Genomic DNA, 22,334 nt, shown 5'->3' with positions numbered 1-22,334 from the left:
AAGGTTCCGCTCCGTAGAGCACCAGACGGCACGAGCAAACCCATCCCATCTGGAAGCAGCAAGGGCACCACCTTGTGTCTGCCGTGGGAATGACTGATTGCAATTCCTACATGTATAAGAGTGGTTATCAAGGGGAAGTCATCTGGATTTGGTTCAAAATGTTAAAACGCTGCGTATGCATTTAATTTCCAGAGTGTATTGAATGAATCATTCTTAACAGAAAAGACACTAGGACTATTAGTGGTTTCAGCTCGCATAGCCATCTGTAAATGTATGTAAAGTTCAGAAGTGTAAAAAATGTGTGTATAGCAAACGAAAGACAGTTGGAAACCTATAACATCCACACTAGGTGACTGACTTCAGGCTTCCGTATTTCATACCGAAATCCCGAGAGACTGACCTGGATGCCAGAGGTGGTGAAGTAGGGGATCTCGAACTTGACGCTGATAGGAGGTTTCCCCTCCTTGTCCTCCGCCTCCACGCTGGGCAGGCCGAAGTGAGCCCGCATCAGGTACTCCTTCCCACCCTAAGACAGGTACACACAAACACACAATCAATGGCACAAACAGCCATACACAATGACAGTTAAAGGGCATCAACATCCATATCGATAATGTATACCTAAACATGAGTTCAATGAACATGCCTGTGTCTGGAAAACACATAGACAGTTAACGCATTAGCTGTTGCTCAGTAAGACTGAGTGGTCAGTAATATGACAGAATGTGTATCTTCAGTCTTCAGTTCACACAAGGAAGAGCGTGTGACTGCTTCTTCACCGCTTCTTCCAAAAAAAGTGGTGAACCGTGAAGAAGCAGTGTCGCGCTCTTCCTTGTGTGAACTGAAGACTAAAAAGCTGAAAAGCTGCACCTGCTGAAAAAGAAACCTTCGAGGTGTGCGGGCTCTCATAAAACTTTGCCAGAATGTGTGTCTTCGCCAACCAATGAAAGAAAAGAAATAAAATCAAACAAATAAAATAAGCATATATACTATATTTTGTCAAATCTACCTTCATATTTTACCAGCACTGGGCTGAGAGCTGGTTTATTGGGACAACAATACATACTTGCCACCACCACCATGCACCAGAATGAAACGCAGAGAGAACATTATAGGAAAAGGTCTTCAGAGCGCTCTTGTTCTCCAATTTTGTAAACTTCAAACTGTAGGTGCTCTTGAAGTAATAAGACTCAAGTCTTTTCATTTAGAGTGTGGTGGCACTATGGAGAGAACATCGCTCTCAATAGAGAGAACATTGCCATCTCACCAGGCAGTCGTTCCCCCTGCTGCTGTTGCTGCTGCCGATTCTGCAGGATACTTACAGGGAAGGACTTGATGGACCAGACGATCTCGCTATTCTCCGGCACCCATTTGACACTACCCACGGTGGTCTTGAATTTGGGCGAGTCGGCGTCCGTGGGAACAGGAATGTGGATCTCAACGTTGTTGGCCGTGGAGCGCCTCTTGAACTGACTCTTCGCCTGAAAAGGAAAAGAGATGGACAGAATTGATGTGATTTCGAATCAACCCTGGTGCATGATAGAGGCAGCTGATTGCAAAACAGTCCTGCTCACAAAACCTAAACAATATATGCTAAAATGTTTTTATAAGGTCTAACTGTTTAGGACCAGTATTTCAGAACTAAAAAATAACTGTTGATAACCAAGCAGCTAAGTCTCATTTGCACTTGTGAAAACAAACTGCAGGCCTAGCAGTTTGTGGCAAGTATTTACAGCTATAATTTACGGAAACCGCGTACCGTATTTTCCGCACTACAAGTCGCACTTTTTTTCATGGTTTGGCTGGACATGCGACATATACTCTGGTGCGACATATATATGTTTTTTTTTTCTCCACGGGAGAGCACTATGTGCGCAACTAGGCCTATGTTGTGTTGCTTAATACCACTGATAGAAAAAATGTTACAACTTGGGCTACCACAACAAAAAATAGCATTTACAATGACGACTGAATAGAAATATAGCCTACCACCCAAAAGAAGTTAATATAGCCTACTGCTGAGTTCAAGCTGAAAGTAATTAAATATGCAGCCGAAAATGGCAATAGGGCAGCTGAACGAAAGTTTGGATGCAATGGAAAACTGTTTGGGGACTGGAGAAAAGCGGAGGAAAATGTGCTGATGAATACAGGACAAATGTGTTCTCGAACAACGCGCACGCTGCGAGTCAACGGTCTTGTTACGGGCTCCATGACATTGCCAAAGAAATGAATAGGACTTTTGCGGAAGTAGGGAGCTCGTGGATGTATCGCGTTATGCAATGCAATCCCCTCTCGTGGATTTATTTGCGCTATGCAACGCAATCTCCTCTCTATACGAGAAGGAGCGTCTGTGTTATTAAAGACAGTCAGCCGACTTCCATGTGAAAATCGGTCATTTCCGCGAGTTTCTGACAAACGAGCACAACGTGACACTACCATAGGCTACACAACATGGATGAAATCCCCCTCACCTTTGATACCGTCATGGGCTGAAGTCTCAGAAAAGGGGGTAAAGAAAGGCGTGCTCTGGAGACGGAACAAGTTGCCTCGAACCCTCCCACGGTCCAAACGCAAAACAAAGCCGAACATTGAATGTTGTTCTGACTACAGGGCAACATGGCGCGTTATCACTGTTTCTTCCTCTTTTTCTTTTTGTGGTTTTATGGCGGTTGGCAAACCATCTTAGTTGGTGCATTACCACCACCTCTGAATGCGTTGCCACTGCTTCAGATGCTGGTTTAAAACAATGCCGTCTTTGAGCAGCAGCTTACCATGCGCCAGTTATCACAACATAGATTCCATGGATAGAATAACCTTTCAAAAATGTGCGACGATTAGTCCGGTGCGACGTATATATGTTTTTTTCATCTTCAAAATGCATTTTTGGGCCGTTGCGACTTAAACTCCGGAGCGACATATAGTCCAAAAAATACGGTATATAATGAACACAGTTACAGAATTAGGAGCAGCTTTGGGGGAAAAAATCCTTTCACTACAGAACTCCACACTGACAAATGCTTCAAGCTGGCAAGAAGCTACCCAGGCCGTACCTTGATCATGTATTCGATTCTGCTGTGGGAGTGCTTCTCTATGACAGATTCAATCCAGATAAGGGGTTTCACCTACAAGTTAAACAGACAGACACAAGCAGAGACCAAGCCTCGTCAGCTCCCAACCTCATCGCAACAGAGATGGTCTACAGTGTAGACTCTACACTATGGCATCGTGAACCACACCTCAGACACGAGAGGATTGCTACTTGGCTGCCACCTGCTGGTTATACAAATTACAAGTTAGGCATCCACACAAAATTGACATTGAACTTGAAGAAAATAAACGAGAAGCTATGTGAGTTTCAGTTTAGATGTAGGCTTTCAAAATTAATATTTTTGTCTTCTTGATGGGGACTGTCCTACAAGTCCTTACTTCAGGAGTAAACCCGAATTTTAAATTCACATGGTCTCAATTGAGCAACAAGGGCATCTTGTGCTCACACCTGCACACACAAACAGACACACAGACAATGTCAAGACCAAGGGCACGAAGACGATACGAATACTCACGTGTGTGTTGAGGCGGTAGGACATGAGCTCGAATTCACCATCGGGCGGGATGAAGGAGATGGTGCGGTCGTTCTCGAAGCGAGAGAGACGCACACACTGGTGGAACTTCACGTCCTCCAGTTCCACTGACTTGCTCTTACCACCTGTGACACGCGCACATGCACACACAAAACCCTGAGCAACAGGCACAGCAAATCCACATTGAAACATGTTTTGTATTAATATGAAAAGTTCAGAAAACAGCGGACATACTGTTTCGCATACTGTTCTTTTTTTCTATTTATTTTGTGGGATGCTTACACCGGACACCTAAACCTGAAAAACTGAAGGCTTGTGCACAAGGACTTCCATGTACTTTTATGCATTGTATTAACTTAGTCTACGTATACCTATATCATTTGTATACTTGAGACACTAAAACCATATTGTGTGCATGACGTCTGGCAACCTTATTCCGACCTGAAACGTATCTTCTTGATCAGGTAATCACTGCAAATTGCTACTGATGAATAATCAACCAAATCACTACTGAGACATTTAGCATTGCAGGGACTTAGTATTCTAATCTGAAACACTAATTGTGATGTGTGACTGCAGGTTATTAAGTCCTACTAAAGAAAGATCAGTCTGGGTAGAGGACAAATCTTTATTTTCAGTAAGACATCATTTCATGCTATCGCCGTGCAATCTTTGGATTGACTGCTGGAAAATCTTGGAATGAAGATTCAAGTGGCCATGTGAGCAGTCAAGAAAATGATACTTTAGACACACTCCATTTAGAGTGGACAGAAGCTGTAGTCGGGTATAACAGGCCCATGGAGGCACTGAAAAACAAGTCACAGGATTAAGGCCTGTTTAAAAAGGCATTAAAACACTAAAATGACTAAAGCTGTGGCACAGCAGAGCCATTGGAGTTGCACAAACCAAATTATCATTCCACAATTTATGCCACTTATCTACTGCAAATGGCCTGTGCAATACTGCCCCCCGACTACGAGTTCTTGTGCCTCAGGCAAGTATCTGGGACATCTGTGTTGCAGTGGCGCTTGAGTGGAGGTGGTGTGCATGTAGGGGGTTGTGTGTGTGTGTGTGTGTGTGTGTGTGTGTGTGTGTGTGTGTGTGTGTGTGTGTGTGTGTGTGTGTGTGTGTGTGTGTGTGTGTGTGTGTGTGTGTGTGTGTGTGTGTGTGTGTGTGTGGTTGTTTGAGGAGGAGGGAACAAGGTTCGGAGAGAGGGGATGGAGGGGTGACTTGCGGCCTGTGTTCTCAAAGAGGACCTTGAGTGCCAGTGGTGTGTGTGTGTGTGTGTGTGCGTGCGTGCGCGTGTGCGTGTGCGTGCGTTACTTACGGCCTGTGTTCTCAAAGAGGACCTTGTCGTTGAGGCCCAGACGCAGCTCCGGCATGCCAGACAGGAAGACGCGCATCTTGATGGAGCCCACGATCTCGCTGCGCAGCACATTGCCATTGGCACTCACCTGAGAGAGGACAGGAGAGAAAACACAACCAGCTCAGCTTTGCATAGACACCGTATAGGTCCACACACGGCAACTCCCATTGAAGGTAATCTTAACCCATTGATGGCTAAAAGCATCTGCAAAAAATGTCTGCTGAATGCCTAAGCCCGTTTTAAGAAAAGTTGCCCTCAGCCCATAAAAACCTAAATATCTCAATATCAAACATAAAACCCTCATCTTGCATTATCATGTGTTCATTCAGCTCTTAAATACTAACATTTTGAATAAAAAAATATCAAATCTTATGAGCCTGAATGCTGCGTCATGCAGCACCAGGCACCTGGGTCAATGTTGCGCAAAGCAACATCCAGCATCAATTCGATGCAACGTTTTGACCCATCAGGGTCTGCATGCTGATCTATAAGCCTTTGTCCCGCAGATGGCCTCAGTGAGGTGGGACATGCACACATTTAATTTATGGTCAGAAGCCTAATCGTGTGCTAAGTGTTGCAAAGATTTCGTCCCCCCACCCACCAAGGAGTTGGTATTAGTAAATATGATGCCAATACCTTGCCATTCATGTTTGTTTAAAATTATAAGATACGTGAGCTACAAAGCAACAAATGCTTTATGCTGGCTGTATTGTAGGCAGTTTGAACAAACCTCTCATTGCCCCAAGTGTTGTGGTGATCAATAACTTCCTCCAACAGTGCATTAATTATAAACCTCTGCGAAGAAGTATAGTATCTGTGAAAATCTGTCACGAGAGCATGCAATGCCCTTTACTCTGCTAAAGACCCGCTCAGCTGTGCTGGCCTCAGTTAAGTTCAGGCCACTGCAAACCACCAGCCATCCCTGAGATCACCGTTTGCCATGCCGCACAAACACTGTCTACTATACACATTCATGACACAGTTGGTGTTTGTTTATGGCTGACATGTTGAATTTTTGGTTGCACGCAAAAGACTCTTTACACCGAAGTGGTATGTCAGCCGGACACCGAGTGTTTGCATGCAACTTGTGGTCAAATTAATATGACTGCCGTACCGAGTGCATCAACACACTCAAATATAAACCTTAACTCCATGTCCGGGACAGACAGTCACGGGTGATTACAGGCTGTGCGCATGTTCATGCCAGCAGGAGGGTGCTAAATAAGCACCAGGCAGGCGCACGCTACAAATTTGCATTACGCTCAATATTTACACCTGAGTCACCACTTGCTTAGGGAGCTTCTTGTGAATCGGGCTATTGTGGGACCAAAATGGCCACTGAGCTATACATGGAAACAAACTGTATTTTTAGCAGTCAGCAGTCCTTGGGAGTTTACTCATGAAACTGTTGTTGTTTCCGATAATAGAGTCTCTCGCACATACACACAAACAGTGACACACACACACACAGTTTCTCTCCCTCACACACACATGGTCTGCCTCTCTCTGTGTCACACACACACAGTCTCTCTGTCTCTCACACACACACACACGCACACGCGCACGCGCACACACACACACAGTCTGAGAAACAGGAAAGGTGCCATCCAAGAAAAGCAGAGAGGCTTTCTAAAAGTGTTCTTCCTACCAGCAGGTTGACCGACTCGATGACGTCCAGGAACACCTCGTTCTTCCTGTACTTGATGCCCTCTGACCTCCAGGACACCGCGTTGGTGACGGTCGCCGGGGGACGTGGAGCCCCTGTGTCCAGCTTGTGGCCCTCCTGCGTGATGTACCTGACGGCACACAAAAAGTCATTAACACATGTATAAGAATAAACAAAATAATCATCAAAAATCATGAAGACATGTATATGAATAAACAAAAATCATGAATACATGTATATGAATAAACAACGTAATCATCAATAGTCATTAATACATTAATACAGGCACTTACAATGAATACACAGACAGACACAATGTACAAACACACACAGACAGACCCTAGACAGACAGAGACAGACAGACAGACAGACACAGACAGACAGACAGACAGACACAGACAGACAGACAGACAGACAGACAGACAGACAGACTAAACAAGCAGATATACAACATAAATACACACAAAATAGAGCAACTACTTGTGCAAAACTATACATACAATGGTGACTAAGCCAAATGACACAGGGACTGATGCATTTAAAATACATTTAAACTGATAACTAGACATGCTAACAATGACAGGAATCTAGCCGAGACACCAGGATGACATGACCAAATACAAACTGGCATTCAGAGAAACACATCTCACTTCCCATTACTGGAAGGAGTGTATGTGTGGAGGAGTGTGGTACTAAGGATGTGAGTGCGTGTGTGTGTGTGTGTGTGTGTGTGTGTGTGTGTGTGTGTGTGTGTGTGTGTGTGTGCGTGCGTGCGTGTGCGTGCGTGTGCGTGCGTGCGTGGTGTTCGTTCTGTATGAGGAAAAGGAAGTGAGCCAGGATGCTGAAATCCTCCCAAGTGAGGACGGTGGCTGTATACACAAGGCGTTTCACAAATGAAACAGGACAGTGAGTCAGTGTCAACTGTTCTCTTGTGGGAAGGATAAATATATTATGCAAGTCAATCTCCCAACATGTCTGCTCCTCAAGAGATGCAGATCTGCAGATATTGCACAATACGCCGGTAGTATATTTTAGGCAGTGGATATGGCATGTTGTTTCCACTGAGTGTTCAATGGTTCAGTGGAACAGGCATGGCTGTTGATTCATGCATATTGTTTTGAAAAAAATAGATTCAGATATTTGAAGAGTTCAGATGCAAACCCTCTAAGTGAATGTGTGATGAGTTTACAAAAACAAGCTGTATTTTTTATACGATATACATTTAGTACACTTCAAAAATCAGTCATCTTTTTTTGGCCTTGACTCTGTACTTGATAATAACATTGAACTGGCTTCTCGATTGTGATTATTTGGTGAAAAATTCCATTTAAATTTAATTGTACAGATTTTTGTAACAGCTTTAAGAGGGTTTTGCATCTGACCTCTTCATTTATCAATTGTTTTATAGACATAATTTGATCTGTTTTTTGTTTTTTGCTGCCCAATTAACGATCAGTAGGCTGTGATGACTGCAACCATGTAGTTAGTAAATGAGCAAAAATGTGGCTTCAAGGCATTCTCAAGTGTGGTCTACTAATCAGGATGGCATTTCTCAAAACCATAGTTGCTGCTAAGTAGGTCAGCTACTTTGTTGGTTGCAATGCAATTCCCAATTGGCAACTACCCAAAGTTGCTAACTGGATAGCAACTATGCTTTAAAGCAGGAGTGGGAAACCTTTTTCATACGGGGGCCACATTACATTTTAAGTCCACCAAGGGTCGTACTACGAACAAATACTAGGATTTCCCCCTGCACCTTCTGGCCACCTTTACGACACACCCCCACCTTCACTAGGTTACCTGGAAAAATAACTTAATTATACTGCAAATGTCATTTCTGACATTCCTTTAAAAAGCATGTCATATTTCATGTGAAACTGCACAACATTAAAATTATATCGGGGGCTGGATGAGATGACCTCAAAGGCTGTAAATGGCCCTCAATACATGGCTTCTCCACCCCTGCTTTAGAGATAGACAACCCTGGGATGTGACGGGCCCACTCACTCCTGCAGGATCTTGCTGTCAGTGGTCTGCGGGTAGCCAAAGTCCATCAGCTCGTCCATCAGCTCGTAGATGATTACAAAGTTATCCCGAATGCTCTCCTCCTCCAGCTCTTTGAAATACTCAGAGAACACCTGAGGGGCCACAAAAACAGCAAGAGTCATGCACACTTCCAAAACAAAAAATACTTGTATAGTTACCGGTAATTACTTCATAGTTCTTTGCTAACATCTTTGCTTAAGTTAAAACAATACAGTCTGCTTATCATCATTTACCTCTTTTTTCCCCCATGTCCCCACAATGTTCTGATTCAACATGGCTAGGCAAACTTTGCCACAGCCACGACATATTCGCCTATACAGCAATAATGCAAGCCATACTATAACCATAACCAAACATATCAGCCAGAGTCCGCTGTGATTTAGTACCACAGCCATGTGTGACTAAGCTGTGGTTACTACTTCAGATCATTCGTTTCAGTTCTCATCTACAGAGGCAATATGACACTGCTAACCAAAGGTGAAGGATTGTTTGTTTTCATTTATTACCAGTTCAGCAGCTATGACTATGACAATCATGGCCAATACAGATAAACAATATTCTTTTTTTTTTTACACATTTACAAACCCAACACCCAAATAAATAAACAGATAAAATATGTTTTTAAAAAATCAATACATACTAAAAAGTTCAAACCCTAAAGATGGGACCTGATTAAAAACCACAAAAACAGCACGCTATGAATAGAATGCTTAGAAGGGCTTAGAAACATACCTGCACAATTTTGTATAGGAATGAGAAGACCAATGACACACAGGCATTTTTCTTTGATGTGGCGACAACTGGTGATCAATTTGGTCAAGGAAAAAGAGAGCCAAAGGAAAAGGGAAACTATAACTCTAGAGAAGAGGGTATTCTTTCAATTCATCAGGACACGCTCCATTGTATGGAATGTCCTACGCAAACAAAAACACATGCTAGCTGCTGCCATTTTTACTCTCCAGTTACAGGACCGGGGAAGCAGTGGTCAGCGAGCACCTCTCAGTGGGTAAAGCAGGAAAAACTACACATGACCTGAGCCTGTGACCACCAGCAAGCCGATGTGTGTGCATGTGCATGTGATGAAAACCCATAGAGAGTACATAGAGAGATGCAAGAAAAAGAAGACAGATGAGGAAAAAGGGCCGGTGAAAAACAAGAGTAGAGTACTACCAGATATCTGACCATCGTACTGAATTAAACAAGGGGCAAGTAGTGTATGAGTGTGAGAGAGTCTGTATTTCTCAAAGTTAAGTGTCCTAGCCTTCCTAGGGCGAGTAATGGCCATTTTTCGCGGATTTCACCAAAGAGCGCCAAATAGCTAGTTTTAAGTGTAATAATAATTGGATACACTAGGCGCAAATGGGTGTTACTCATCCTATTAAGGCTAGGACAACTAGCCAGTGGCTGTATCTCAAAGTCAACGATCTTGGTCTTGCTAGGACGTGAAACGACCAGTGATTGGATACTCTTTGGTGAACTCTGCGGAGTATCCAATCACTGGGCGTTTCACGTCCAGGATCCTTGACTTTGAGATTCAGCCAGTGTGTGAGAGTCTGTGTAAACGCGTGTCGATTTCCTGGCGAGTGGGAAGGATACGGTAGAGGTTGTTGTGCTTGATCCACATGAAGCGGACGGCTCCGTGGGCCAGGATAGGGGAGAGCGTGCCCTCCTCCTCCTTGTCCATCAGCAGGGTCATGAAGTGCTCGATCTCAGACATGTCCACATCGCCGCGGTAATTGCGGCAGATGAGCACCTGTACACACACACAAGATTAAAAGAGAAGAGGTAAGGGTGTGGTACGTCCTCCCACCACCAGGGGCCACCTTCACTATTTTGCTAACTGCACTAACTGATTAACAGGTGCTGTACCTTACACCTGGTAGTCACTTACTTAAGACAGAGTTGCATAAGTCGTTTAGTTTCCCACTTGTATTTATTTTCTCTTACATCTCTTCCGTTCTGTAAATAAATAATTTCTGTAAATAAATAAATACCCCCTTGACACAGCGAGCCCATGACTTTGTCATCAAATGTAACATGTGTTTGTAACAGAATGGGATTTGAACCTGCACCCTTCTGATCTTAAGACCACCTTCCTAACCATTAGGCCACTCACACAAGACCAATGATGATTGTGTAACATCGGGCAACTGACTAAAGTAGACAGATGTGGAACTACACAAGATTGAAGACAGTTTGGCATTGGGGGAACTAACGATCAGATCAGATGAACACCTGTACACAAGATGAAGATAGCCTGTTTTACCATACACTAACTAGACTACACTGGCGTACAAAACAAGAACGCAGTAACTCAGAATCTGGCAAACTGAGAAAAAAGGCTTCAAAGTTTCCAATATGGCGCGACAACTGTGTTGTCGGTAAAGTGTAGGGATGGCACAAACCGCACCGAAAACCGAAACCGTACAATTCACACACATACCGAACCGAACCGTGCAATCCATCACAAACCGCAATTCATGTACTGCCCAGAAAAATATGTAAAACAGAGATTCTAGGAGCATCTTATCCAGTCTCTCTGATTAAAACATTACTGTATAAGACCAAATCAGAGGATGACACAATTAAAATCATACCATTTTCACATTATAAGCCTATGCAAACCATATGTAGGATATTTAGTGATAAGTCCGATTCTATTAGCCAGTGCACCATTTATCATGAACTGAAAAAAAAGAACCATAGAGAACCGAAAACCGTGACCTTGACACCGCGATATGAACCGAACCGTGAATTTTGTGAACCGTACCACCCCTAGTAAAGTGGTGGTGACACTTCCTTGTGATGCGTTTTTAGGATAGAAATTAAATGCACACAAAAAACCCTGAAAAAACAACATTTATGTGTCTTTTTGCCACAAAAAAACAGAGTTACTGCGTTCTTGGCTGGTATTACTGCCACAAAATGGAGTTACTGCAGGAGTTACTGCGTTCTTGGCTAGTATTACTGTCTACTCCCAAACCATTCCCATTGGAAAGTGCAGCAGTAACTCACTGACTTACTGCGTTTTTGTTTCGCACGACGTAACCTTTAATCCAACACCGCAGTAACTTTTTTTGGTCATTTTTGCACTTTCAAAATGATTTTTCTCTAAAACGGGATGACTTTGGACCACCGTTTTTTGACACAAGACAAATGAGGTAGTTTAAGCCCATTTCTAAACTAAACTCAATTTCGACCATTTTCGAGTTACTGTGCTCTTGTTTTGCACAGCAGTACAGTACACTAGTGCTGAAAGGTTTTTAGCATTGTTTGGCTAACCAGGGCTGAGTTTCTCAAAAGAGAAGTTGTTAGCCTGTTAGCAACTTCGGTAGTTGTCAATGGGAAAATGCATTGAAAACAAAAAAGTAGCTAATGTAGTAAGCAACTTTGGTTTCGAGAAATTCACCCCAGAAGTAAAGACATGGCTAACTCTATTTACGTCAGACACAAATGCATGGTCCATATCAAAGTATACACATGGATTTAAAATAAATATACGACAGACAGACAGACAGACAGACAGACAGACAGACAGACAGACAGACACACGATAGGCAATACAATCTTTCCTAGAAGGGCACACAAGTAGTAGCTACAGTTAGGGCCAGAAATATTTGGACAGCAACACAATTATCATCCTTTTCCACCCTATACCCCACCACAATGGATTTGAAATAAAACAAACAAGCTGTGCATTAACTGTAGACTCTCAGCGTTAATGTGAGGGTGTTAAAATCCATATCGCATAAACAGGAATGAAATAGCAACGTTTTTTGTTTGTGTTGCCCACTTTTCAAGGGATCAAAAGTAATTGGACAGTAGGCTTCTCAGCTATTTTCCTGTCAGATGTGTGTTATTCCCATACTACACCATCACCAAGATGTCAATACAAGGTCTTAGAGTTAATTTGAAGTGTTCCATTTCCATATATTTTTACGGAATATCCATGAGATCCAAAGTCCACCTGTCACCATCAGTGATGCAAGCCATCATAAGGTTGAAAAAAATCAAAACAAACCCATTTGAGAGATGGGGAAGCATTGAATATGACTAATTCAAGAGTTCAGAATGTTGGAAAAAAAGAAATACCAGAGCAACACCAAATTACCTGGCAGACATGGAAGACAAATGCTGTGGATGACAGACAATATTCTGTATCTGGTGAACAAAAACCCATCTCCCAACAGTTGGCCAGATGTAGAACAGTGTCCAGGTGAACGGTGGATACATGTCCAAGGCAACAATCAAGAAAAAGATCAAGAACATTGAGGAACACTTCACCATAGGAAATACAGAGGGTTTACTAAAAGATGTAAATTATTGATTGCATCAGAAATAGCAATACCAGATTTGGCTTTGCCAAACAACGTCTTAAAAAGACTGTATAGGTCTTGAGCTACATCCTATGGATAGAGCAGACAACAATCATCTTGTACAAGGGTAATGGGAAGAAAGGAGTATAGAGAAGGGAAGGAACTGCTCATGATTCAAAGCATACCACCCAATCAGTGAATCATGGTGGTGGTAGTGTCATGGTGTGGGCATGCATATCTGTCAATACTATTTTCCCCTTGTATTTATTGATGATGAGGACTACCAACAAAAGCCACAGGATGAATTCTGAAGATTTTCAGGCTATATTATCATGTCATATTAAACCTAATGGTTCTGAACTCATTGGACAATGCTTCACAGTGCAGATGGACAATGACCCAAAGCTTCATCTGAAAGCCACTAAGCCATTTCTACCCCCAAAAAGTGGAATATTATTCAATGGCCCAGTCAATCACCTCACCTGAGTACGGTTGAGCAAGCATTTCACTTGCTGGAGGCAAAACTGAAGGGAAAATACCCTAAGAATAAGCAGGAACTGAAGACTGTTGCAATAGAGAGCTCACCATAGCATCACCAGAGATAAAACCCAGTGTCTATTGATGTCTATGGATTGCAAATTACAGGCTGTAACTGACTGGAAAGTATTTGCAACCAAATAATAAAAAATTGAAAGTTTGATGTATAAATACTAGACTGTCCAATTACTTTTGGTCCCTTAAAAATGGGGTGGCACTGATAGAAAATGTCATAATTCCTTCACAGATCACTCGATTTGGACGCAAACACCCCCATATTAAAGCTGAAAGTCTGCTGTTAATGTACATCTCGTTTGTTTCATTTCAAATCCATTGGGATGGTGTCAGCACCAAAAAGATGACAATTGTGGAGATGTCCAAATATTTATGGCCCTAACTGTATATAAAAATGAGAAGCCATGTTGCTATGTGGAGGCATGCCACCTGACCTCACTGGCCAGAGGGTATTTGGCAACCACTTCCTGTAAAGCCAGGAACTGTACCTAACCCCGCTTGATTTCCTTGCAAAAGCATCTGCTAAGTGTAATGTCAAAACCTTTGGCCTACCATCTATACATACAAGACCAGAACTTCAGTACTTTATTTGAGTCCTATTTGACCATTTTTAATCACTAAATGACTGGGGGTGGCACACACTAACTCTATGGGCAGTGGATGGACAGCAAATGACTGCAATCATTTAGTACTCACATGAGACAAGTAAAGTAAAGAGAATGTAGACAGATGAAAATACCCATAACCAAAATGAAATGAAATGGCAAAAACAGACCCATATATAGCTGTGGCACAAGGGTAGGTTTTTGCTCTGTGTTTCGTTTTCTTCACCTGCCAATGAACCGTGGAAGGAAATTAGCTGGTGGCGTCCTGACACAAATAACCTTTTCTCTGCCTCTGTCTTTTGTATGCACCCCTCTATATAGCCTATATTCCAGCCAGGCCCACTACAAGGAGGAGTATAGTTGAAGTTAGTGGTTTCCAAAGTGGGGCCCGGGGACCCGGAGGGGGTGATACGGGGTAGCGGCAGATTGGCAGGAAAAGTATAGCGCAACAAAACGAAGTAATTGAAGAAACTGAATAACATAAAACAAAAATAAGCTTCACAACATTCCCATTAGTTGAGAGCAGCATTATAATAATCTACTACATCTCTGAACATTACTACTTATTGTTATTACTTTATGTACAGTGGGACACTATCTCACAAGTGTAGAAGAGTATCGTTGTGAGAAGAGGTGCTCCGATTGCTCGGCAGCCGATCATGCTCGGCCGATAATGGCCAAAAATAGCCTGATCGGTGATCGGAAAAACATGCCGATCAAAAAACCGATCCAGAGATATTAAATTCCTCACGCAACCATTTCGCCTTTACACCTGGCGCTGCCTGCATGTAGCCTAGGTGCTGGCTCTGCACAGCTGCTGCACCTAAATAAGGCATCTTTACTTGTCTTTAACTTTTTGGAATTCCCTCCTTCATTTTCACCATTTATAATCATATCTGCATCAACAATGATCTGATTTTCCGATCCATGCGCAGTTTACATGACGCTTGTAATTTGTGAATGACGTGTCAGTCTCGCCATGTTCACTATTTTGAGTTACAGCCTGTCAGCACGCAACAACTAAACGTTTCCAAAACAATCATCAACTGTATTGTTTTTAAAGTTGTAGCCTAATGGACAGCCAGGTCATTAGTTTTGTAGTCGCTGCAACACCAAACAGCAACTAGGGAGAATGGACGGTGAAACTCAATGAGTCTGTGCAGGGAATTCTACATTCTATGACAGTGTTACAGAGAAAGAGCTTTCCTCGCAGACACGCTGTGTTGTACGTGTTCCCTGTTCTTTCAATTGAAGTTTTTTTTCTTGTTTTGTGTATGTAGAATCTCAAGTGTTTCAGTCACAATGTAATTTGCGATAGACTACTTCTCGCCCGTTAGCCATTTTACGTTATAACCTGTGTAGTTGCCTCGGTCAGCACGCGACAAGTTCACGTTGTCCGCACAAGCATGCCAACGTTATTGTTTTCAAAGTTGTAATTGACAGTCAGTCGATTAGTTTGATAGTCGCTGAAATGCCAAACGGCGACAGAAGTGAGAGGGAGAGAGCAGAACGGTCGCGGAGCACTGCAGCTGTGGACAGTGAGTGACAGAGAGGGGAGGGGCTCTCCTCACGAGGCTGCTCATTTAAAGCGACAGGGTTTTTTCTCGTATGCAGAAGACGAGAGACTGAGATCCAGGGGCCTCATTTATCAAGCGTTCTTAGGCACAGATCTGTGCGTAAAGCGTGCGTGCGATCATTCCTGAGCAAAGAGTGGGATTTATGAACATGTACTTAAACGTAGAAATGTGCCTAAATCTACGCACACCTCAGACCATGCGTGCGAGTGGAAGAAACATGAAATTGCAAATAATATTGACCGTGCAAGGTACAGTTTGCTTTGAATGACGATGGAGTATGACAGTGTGCTATTTTACAGTGTTTTCGTCCATGTGTGTCTCCTTCTTTTACTTGTTTTGAAACACTGTCCTGCAATCGAAAGCACCTCCACTTCTGCCGCGGAAATGTTTCTATCTCCGCACTTCCCGCCAGTGCTTCGACTGGCGCGTGTGTCCGCGTGTGTTCATGTGTGTCCAAACAGGGTGGCGCCTTCGAATTAACATGTCATTTGAATATAGTTTAATGCCATATATGGCTACTTGGAGGCGTTTCGGGATGCAAATTACCCCAAATGCGCGCGTGCACAGTGATTTGGAAGGTGTGGGATTTATCATGCAGAGGTGTGGGTAGGAGCAGCCAACGCACGTTTGATGAATCCCAATTTTTCTGTACTAGCGTACATTCTAAATTTCACTCGTAGGACACAATTTAGAAGGCATTCTACGAACTGATGATAAATGAGGCCCCAGGTGTCTGAGCTTCAATTCAATCTTAAATAGTTAAGTAATTATATGCAATAACTTATAAATTGATGTAATGTTTCAGTTTCAATTCAATCTTAAATAGTTTAGTAATTATATGCAATAACTTATAAATTGATTAATACTGTAGACTTACTTGTAGGCTATATTACCAACACTAGTCTGAAAGAGCTGAAAGATAATAATAATAATAATAATAATAATAGCCTAATAATAATAATAATAATAACAATAATAATAATAATCATAATAGTAATAGCCTAATAATAGGCCTACATTGTGAAAGCGACATGTGCAAATTAAGATTGATTGGTTTATGGGCAGAAATATTCAATAAGGATAATTAATAGGCTATTAAAAAAATAGGAAATAATTTCTGTGATCGGCAATGATCGGTGATCAGCAGATAAAGATTTTTGGTGATCGGTATCGGTGATCGGGCCAAAAAATGGTGATCGGAGCACCTCTAGTTGTGAGAAGAGGTGCAGGTCCAGAAAAAACAATGTGGCATGACCCATGTAAGGGGGCCCTTGACCAGAATGTAACTGATACATGGGGGGGACAAACAAACCAACACGACCAAAAAAAATAACCTCCTTGGCGGAAGTTAATATGACAAACAATTAATTTTCACACACAAAAAAGCTAAAGCAGGACAAAGCAACAATTGGGTAACTACTCCTGGCCTGATAAACCTTCTCTACAAAATAAAGTTCAAGTAAGCTTACTATAGGAGAAATTATAACTAGCCTATATTAAGACACAGCACATTGATAAAACAATGAATGGCGCCATATAGAAAATGATAAATGAGTCTGTGACAGGAAGACTGCCATGCCATCCTGTCTGGTAATCTCAAGAGAAAAAAAAAAACAGAATAGCAACACCAAGGCCATACAGATAATAAAAGCGACAGAGAAAAAGAAAACATTGTGGCTGATGATTACCCTCCAACATCCATTTTGACTTCTAAGACACAAATGTAATAAAAAGGGGTTCTTCAGATATCAGACCAAAGGGTCACTCATGGCTGTGTGTGCCTGCAGCCATAGGAACAAACATTCCAAGCCAGGAATGCACTAACAGCTCAACAGCTTTGACTTCAGTTCAGACACGGGGCCTGTGCTCGACCAGAGCCTAAACTCCCTCATACTTTATGGCTCCTGAACTAAACCATTGTGCAACCATCACTCAATGCAGGCAGAGAGCTGCAATTCTTCAACTACATATGAATAACTTCATACAAAAAAACTAATATGAAATTGGCCATGTGTGTTTAAGACAGGGCAGAGACCACTTTTTTGACCCAACTGCACAGAACCTTATCCTAACCCAATCATAATGGCTATGGTTTTATATTCTAATAATAACTGACATACAGTGATTTGAAGATGTTGTTTCAGATAGGCAATAGGTGATAGTATACAGCAGGGGTCAGGAACCTTTTTGGTGGAGAGAGCCATAAACGCCAAATTTTTAAAAAGAAATTTTCATTAGAGCCATACAATATTAAAAACACTGAATACAATCAAAAGCATGTACAATTAAGCAAAACAATTTTAGAGTGTACTGTCAAGTTATTGCTTTTATTGATAACGTTGCCAACTGTCAACTTCATTATGGTGAAGGTCTGGGAGAATTTTTTATTTTTTGAATGTAATTTCCTGCATTTTAACACTTTCAACCTCCCTTGATCCGTTTCAACTCAATATGGAACCCGTACTTTTATTTATAAATACAGGACGATTCCATATTTCAAGGGATGGTTGTCAACCCTAGAAAAGTAAGAGCCATATACAGTTGCCAAAAGAGCCACATGTGGCTCTAGAGCCATAGGTTCCTGACCCCTGGTATACAGTGACCTGCCAAACTAAGGCTGGACTGATGGGTCAAGGTTTGGACACTGGTGATGGGCATTCACTATGCAGCTAGGCGTGTTTTTATCCAGGCATTAGCAATATGTAGTCACCACACCAACTGTTGAGTCGATGACCTTGTAACTTTGATGAAAATCTTCCTTTAATGTGAACACACACATATTTAGCATTAAAACCCTTACATCTAACTGACTTGAGAGAGGGACTGGACATGACCAACTTTCAATGCTTTCTTGTATTCTTTTAGACTGAAGAAGGTCCACCTTGGCATGTATGAAATACTACTTGTTTACTGAACTCTGGTAATGAAGCCATTACACACACACACACACACACACACACACACACACACACACACACACACACACACACACACACACACACACACACACACACACACACACACACACACACACACACACACACACACACACACACACACACACACACACACACACTGCACTGACTCAAAAGCGTGCGCGAAACATAATTTCGATTCTTTGTATGACCAGCGTATGTTGAAATTGACAATAAAAAAATTACTTGACTTGACTTGATCTAAATGTAAAATGTCTACATTTTAAAATGACTGCTAATCTGTCTGTGTGCTAATCTGTCTCTACAGCAGTCTCTGTCTAGTCTACAGCAACGCCTGTAGGTCTTTTCCAAAAATGTTCATGTGATCACTTCTGTATCCAGACTACTTCTGCATTTCAGTTCAAAGACAAAAGGCGGAAAAGGGGATGCCTCCACTTTTTAGTCTCAAAAAGGCCAAGTACACAAAATCTTATCCAGTCTATAAGCAACCAAATTAATGGCTTACTCCTTCGGACACCCAGTAACTAAGGCATTGGTGGAAAGGAATATCACATTTTGTATTGTTGACTCAAGTGGAAATGCCAGACAGCATTCAAGACCTAGCCATATGAAATCAGACACTGTTAGTAAACAGCACATTTCTGTTCCGCTATACAGAGGACACATTGGGCTGTTGTTTCAGCGTTGTTAGGGTTGTGAATCCATTTTCTCAACAATTAATCGTGCTACTTTTGAAGTGATACAAAGTGTAATGAAAACGTATAAGTGTCTTTGAATATGCGTCAAATGCGGGATTTACGCAGTCTCTCTCCAGCGGGTTAAGATGCATCTCCTATGTTTTGCTCACTGGGGGGAAAATGCTGCTTGCGCCTCTTAAGTCCGACCATTCAATGCTCCTTTCAATACGTGGAGGCAACAAATTAAAATGACCTGTATGAACTGTACAGGTGGCGCAAATCCAATGTCTTGGATATTTTAAACCAATACACAAGAAAATCAATCATGCATGAAGCATCTTCTAGAACTAAAAAAAACTAGTCGAAAAAGAGGCCTGGACACATCCTTGGTAAAGTCAGTGGCGCGCGTTAAAATGTACAAGGACATTTATTGTGAATCGTCGTTTTTTCAGGGTGTTACCTTTCTCTTTATTGCATTTCCTCCGCCTAGGTTCTAATTCAATCTGTCAGGTGCACCGATTTTGCATGGCCCAACTTGAAACCTAGCTGATTAGCATCTGGCTAAAGCTAATGATGATGATGATAAGCTGATGGACTCAGGCATTCATGGGCATTACTTTAGAAAATGCTGACATAGAGTCAAACTGGCCCAATGGCACAACAACTATAGGTTTAGGCAATACATATGTGTGTATGGTTGTAATTAATCTGCTCTTGGAGACATTGGGTGAATTGCTATGTTGACACTGTCAATACAACGATAGCCAAAAACCTATAGCATGCTAGTTAATGTAAACGTCAGCTTTCATGTATTTGCTAAGCTAAACCATGACATCAAACGTTTTTCAATATTGTGAAAATTCTGACAGTCGTGGTTTTCTACAAGACTAACAGCACACTATAACCTGATAACAGGGTCTATTGAACAAATTCAAATTATATCTCAATGAACCAGGGGTCATAAATTGGCAAATATGTAGTTGCTACCTGTCTATTTGTGGGTGTTTGCTAGCGGCGTACACCACTAGCTTCTTGACAACGTCCCGTTATCTTACCTTGCCTTTCAGATCTAACACATATACGGCGCTTGCCGACATCTTCTGGCTCTTCTATCGCTTCTTTGGGAAGCGATTATTGTAGCCTTCTCAAATATTGCCTTGCTTTTGTATGCCAAATGCGTTACATTTAGATAGAAACCATTGAAGACTCAGTTTGAACCTCTGTTAAAACCCGTTTTTTTCATGAAGGAAAAAAACTGCGACCGGGCGGATTTCCTCGTCAAGTTTTTTGCATTCCAAACAAAACTCAAAGACAGTTACTGCCATCTATCGGTATGGATGAAAACATAGCCTTGTAGTTGTATAGCCCAGTGTTTCTCAACCTTTTTTTAGGCAAGGCACCCTTTCAGTTCATGAAAAATTTCAAGGCACCCCAAGTCATCCGATAGCTACCACACAAGCTTAGAAAAGTAACACATTTGGAGACGTCACATGACCTACATTTGAAGTTGCAGCTGACTGGGGCAACCTATATTTACTTTATTGTGCGTAAATGGCAGATGAAAGATTCCACTGACTAGCATTAACTTATCAATTTAGACAAAAATGTATTATATTACATAGGCTAATTTATTTATCAGCCACGATTCCGCGGCACCCCTGAGGGGGGGCCACGGCACCCTAGGGTGCCCCGGCACCCCTGTTGAGAAACACTGGTATAGCCTACGAAATGGAAGTTTTGTGCTGATATCTGAATGAATAGCATTTTACTTGTCTTACTTTTCCCTGCATTATGATCACACCAATGCATATATTGTCTGCAGCATACAATAAACTATTTCACTATTCAGCGTAGGCCTATGATATGGGGAATAGCCTAATAATAGCCTAATATATTTTATAATCATTTCACTTTTTGTTTGTTTGATGTAGATATGGCAATATGGGAAATTCACTGTGGTGATTGTGTTTAACTAGGCATAGGCCTAGCCTACAGACAAATACACAAAGGGCACCCCCACCTGTTGGTTAGGCCTATTTTTCTCCTCACTTTCACTTGCACCCTTTTAGCCACCAGATGTCCCCAAACACTTGCTGCACATGCATTTTACTAGTGTGGTGCTGTCCCTGATATTGGCCCATTTACATAATTCATTGATCATTTTCGGTAGCTAAGAATTCTATATTTAGGCTAATTTATACTAACTATTTGGCACATTGTATCTTATTCTTAAATGCAGTCATGGAGCCACCGCGAAAAGCAGTGAGGAGTGAATGTCAGTTCAAGTGCATGCATGTGTGCACTCTGTATAGCCTATCCATGTCAACATGTTGATGAAAGCCGCATAAGGCACTGAGAGAGCATTGTATGTTTGACATGTGACATAAGTACACATAGGTTGTCAGCTGCTATTATGCCAGCATGGCCGCGCGCCCACATGCTTTCCTCTTGGTCAACAGCAGGGGACCTGGGCATCGCCTGTCGCATGAGCCGCCACACTTTACAGGCCCGCAGCAGCTCTGCCCATGGCTGCATGACGTCAAGGGTTTATTTTGGGGACTGAGATATTTTACCAGCAATGCCAATAGGGGGTGGGGGTAGGGCCTATAGCAGGTGGAGGGGACCAGATATTCTTCTTTCATTTTTTTTTTCCAAAACAAATAGCAAACTCACATGACTGGGAAATGTGATTGAGCTGAGTGAGAAAATGTGGGCAATGCACTCACAATAAAGGCGTTGTTGTTATCCTCACACAGTGTCTGGTAGCCTACTGCCATGTTCAGAGTGAACCGCCTGGAGAGGATGTGACTGGGGCAGTTGGAGCAATTAGGCTACAGCTAATCGGTTCCCCTATCCGCCCATGTAAACAGAGGAAGCATGAGTTTATCTGGTCTCCTGAGACCCCTGGGATTAGCTCCTAGACATTTTCACAAGCTTGGAGTCACAGCAGCATGTTACTTGTTGTAGAAGGAAGTGTAAAAGATTGTATACATGTTCACCACATTTTTTGAC

The 22,334-nt window shown here is 42.2% G+C and overlaps 1 protein-coding gene across 1 annotated transcript in view; it reads right to left on the bottom strand.

Annotated features, from left to right (window-relative positions):
* ap1m1 (adaptor related protein complex 1 subunit mu 1) overlaps window positions 1-20,582 on the bottom strand; it is a 32,192-nt gene extending 11,610 nt beyond the window's left edge. Inside the window, exons 1-10 of the mRNA XM_063218561.1 lie at window positions 20,378-20,582; window positions 10,256-10,412; window positions 9,392-9,459; window positions 8,621-8,751; window positions 6,596-6,743; window positions 4,909-5,035; window positions 3,564-3,706; window positions 3,051-3,122; window positions 1,323-1,481; window positions 401-526 (exon numbers count right to left, since the gene is read on the bottom strand). Of these exons, the coding sequence (XP_063074631.1) occupies window positions 401-526; window positions 1,323-1,481; window positions 3,051-3,122; window positions 3,564-3,706; window positions 4,909-5,035; window positions 6,596-6,743; window positions 8,621-8,751; window positions 9,392-9,459; window positions 10,256-10,412; window positions 20,378-20,419 (1,173 nt within the window). The 5' untranslated portion in view covers window positions 20,420-20,582. The remainder of the gene's footprint in view (window positions 1-400; window positions 527-1,322; window positions 1,482-3,050; window positions 3,123-3,563; window positions 3,707-4,908; window positions 5,036-6,595; window positions 6,744-8,620; window positions 8,752-9,391; window positions 9,460-10,255; window positions 10,413-20,377) is intronic.
* Between the last annotated feature and the right edge of the window lie 1,752 nt (window positions 20,583-22,334).

Source organism: Engraulis encrasicolus, chromosome 16 (assembly GCF_034702125.1).
Source record: "Engraulis encrasicolus isolate BLACKSEA-1 chromosome 16, IST_EnEncr_1.0, whole genome shotgun sequence".
NCBI lineage: Eukaryota > Metazoa > Chordata > Actinopteri > Clupeiformes > Engraulidae > Engraulis > Engraulis encrasicolus.
Note: the sequence above shows the minus strand (reverse complement) of the source record. Positions and strands in the feature narration are given on the sequence as shown.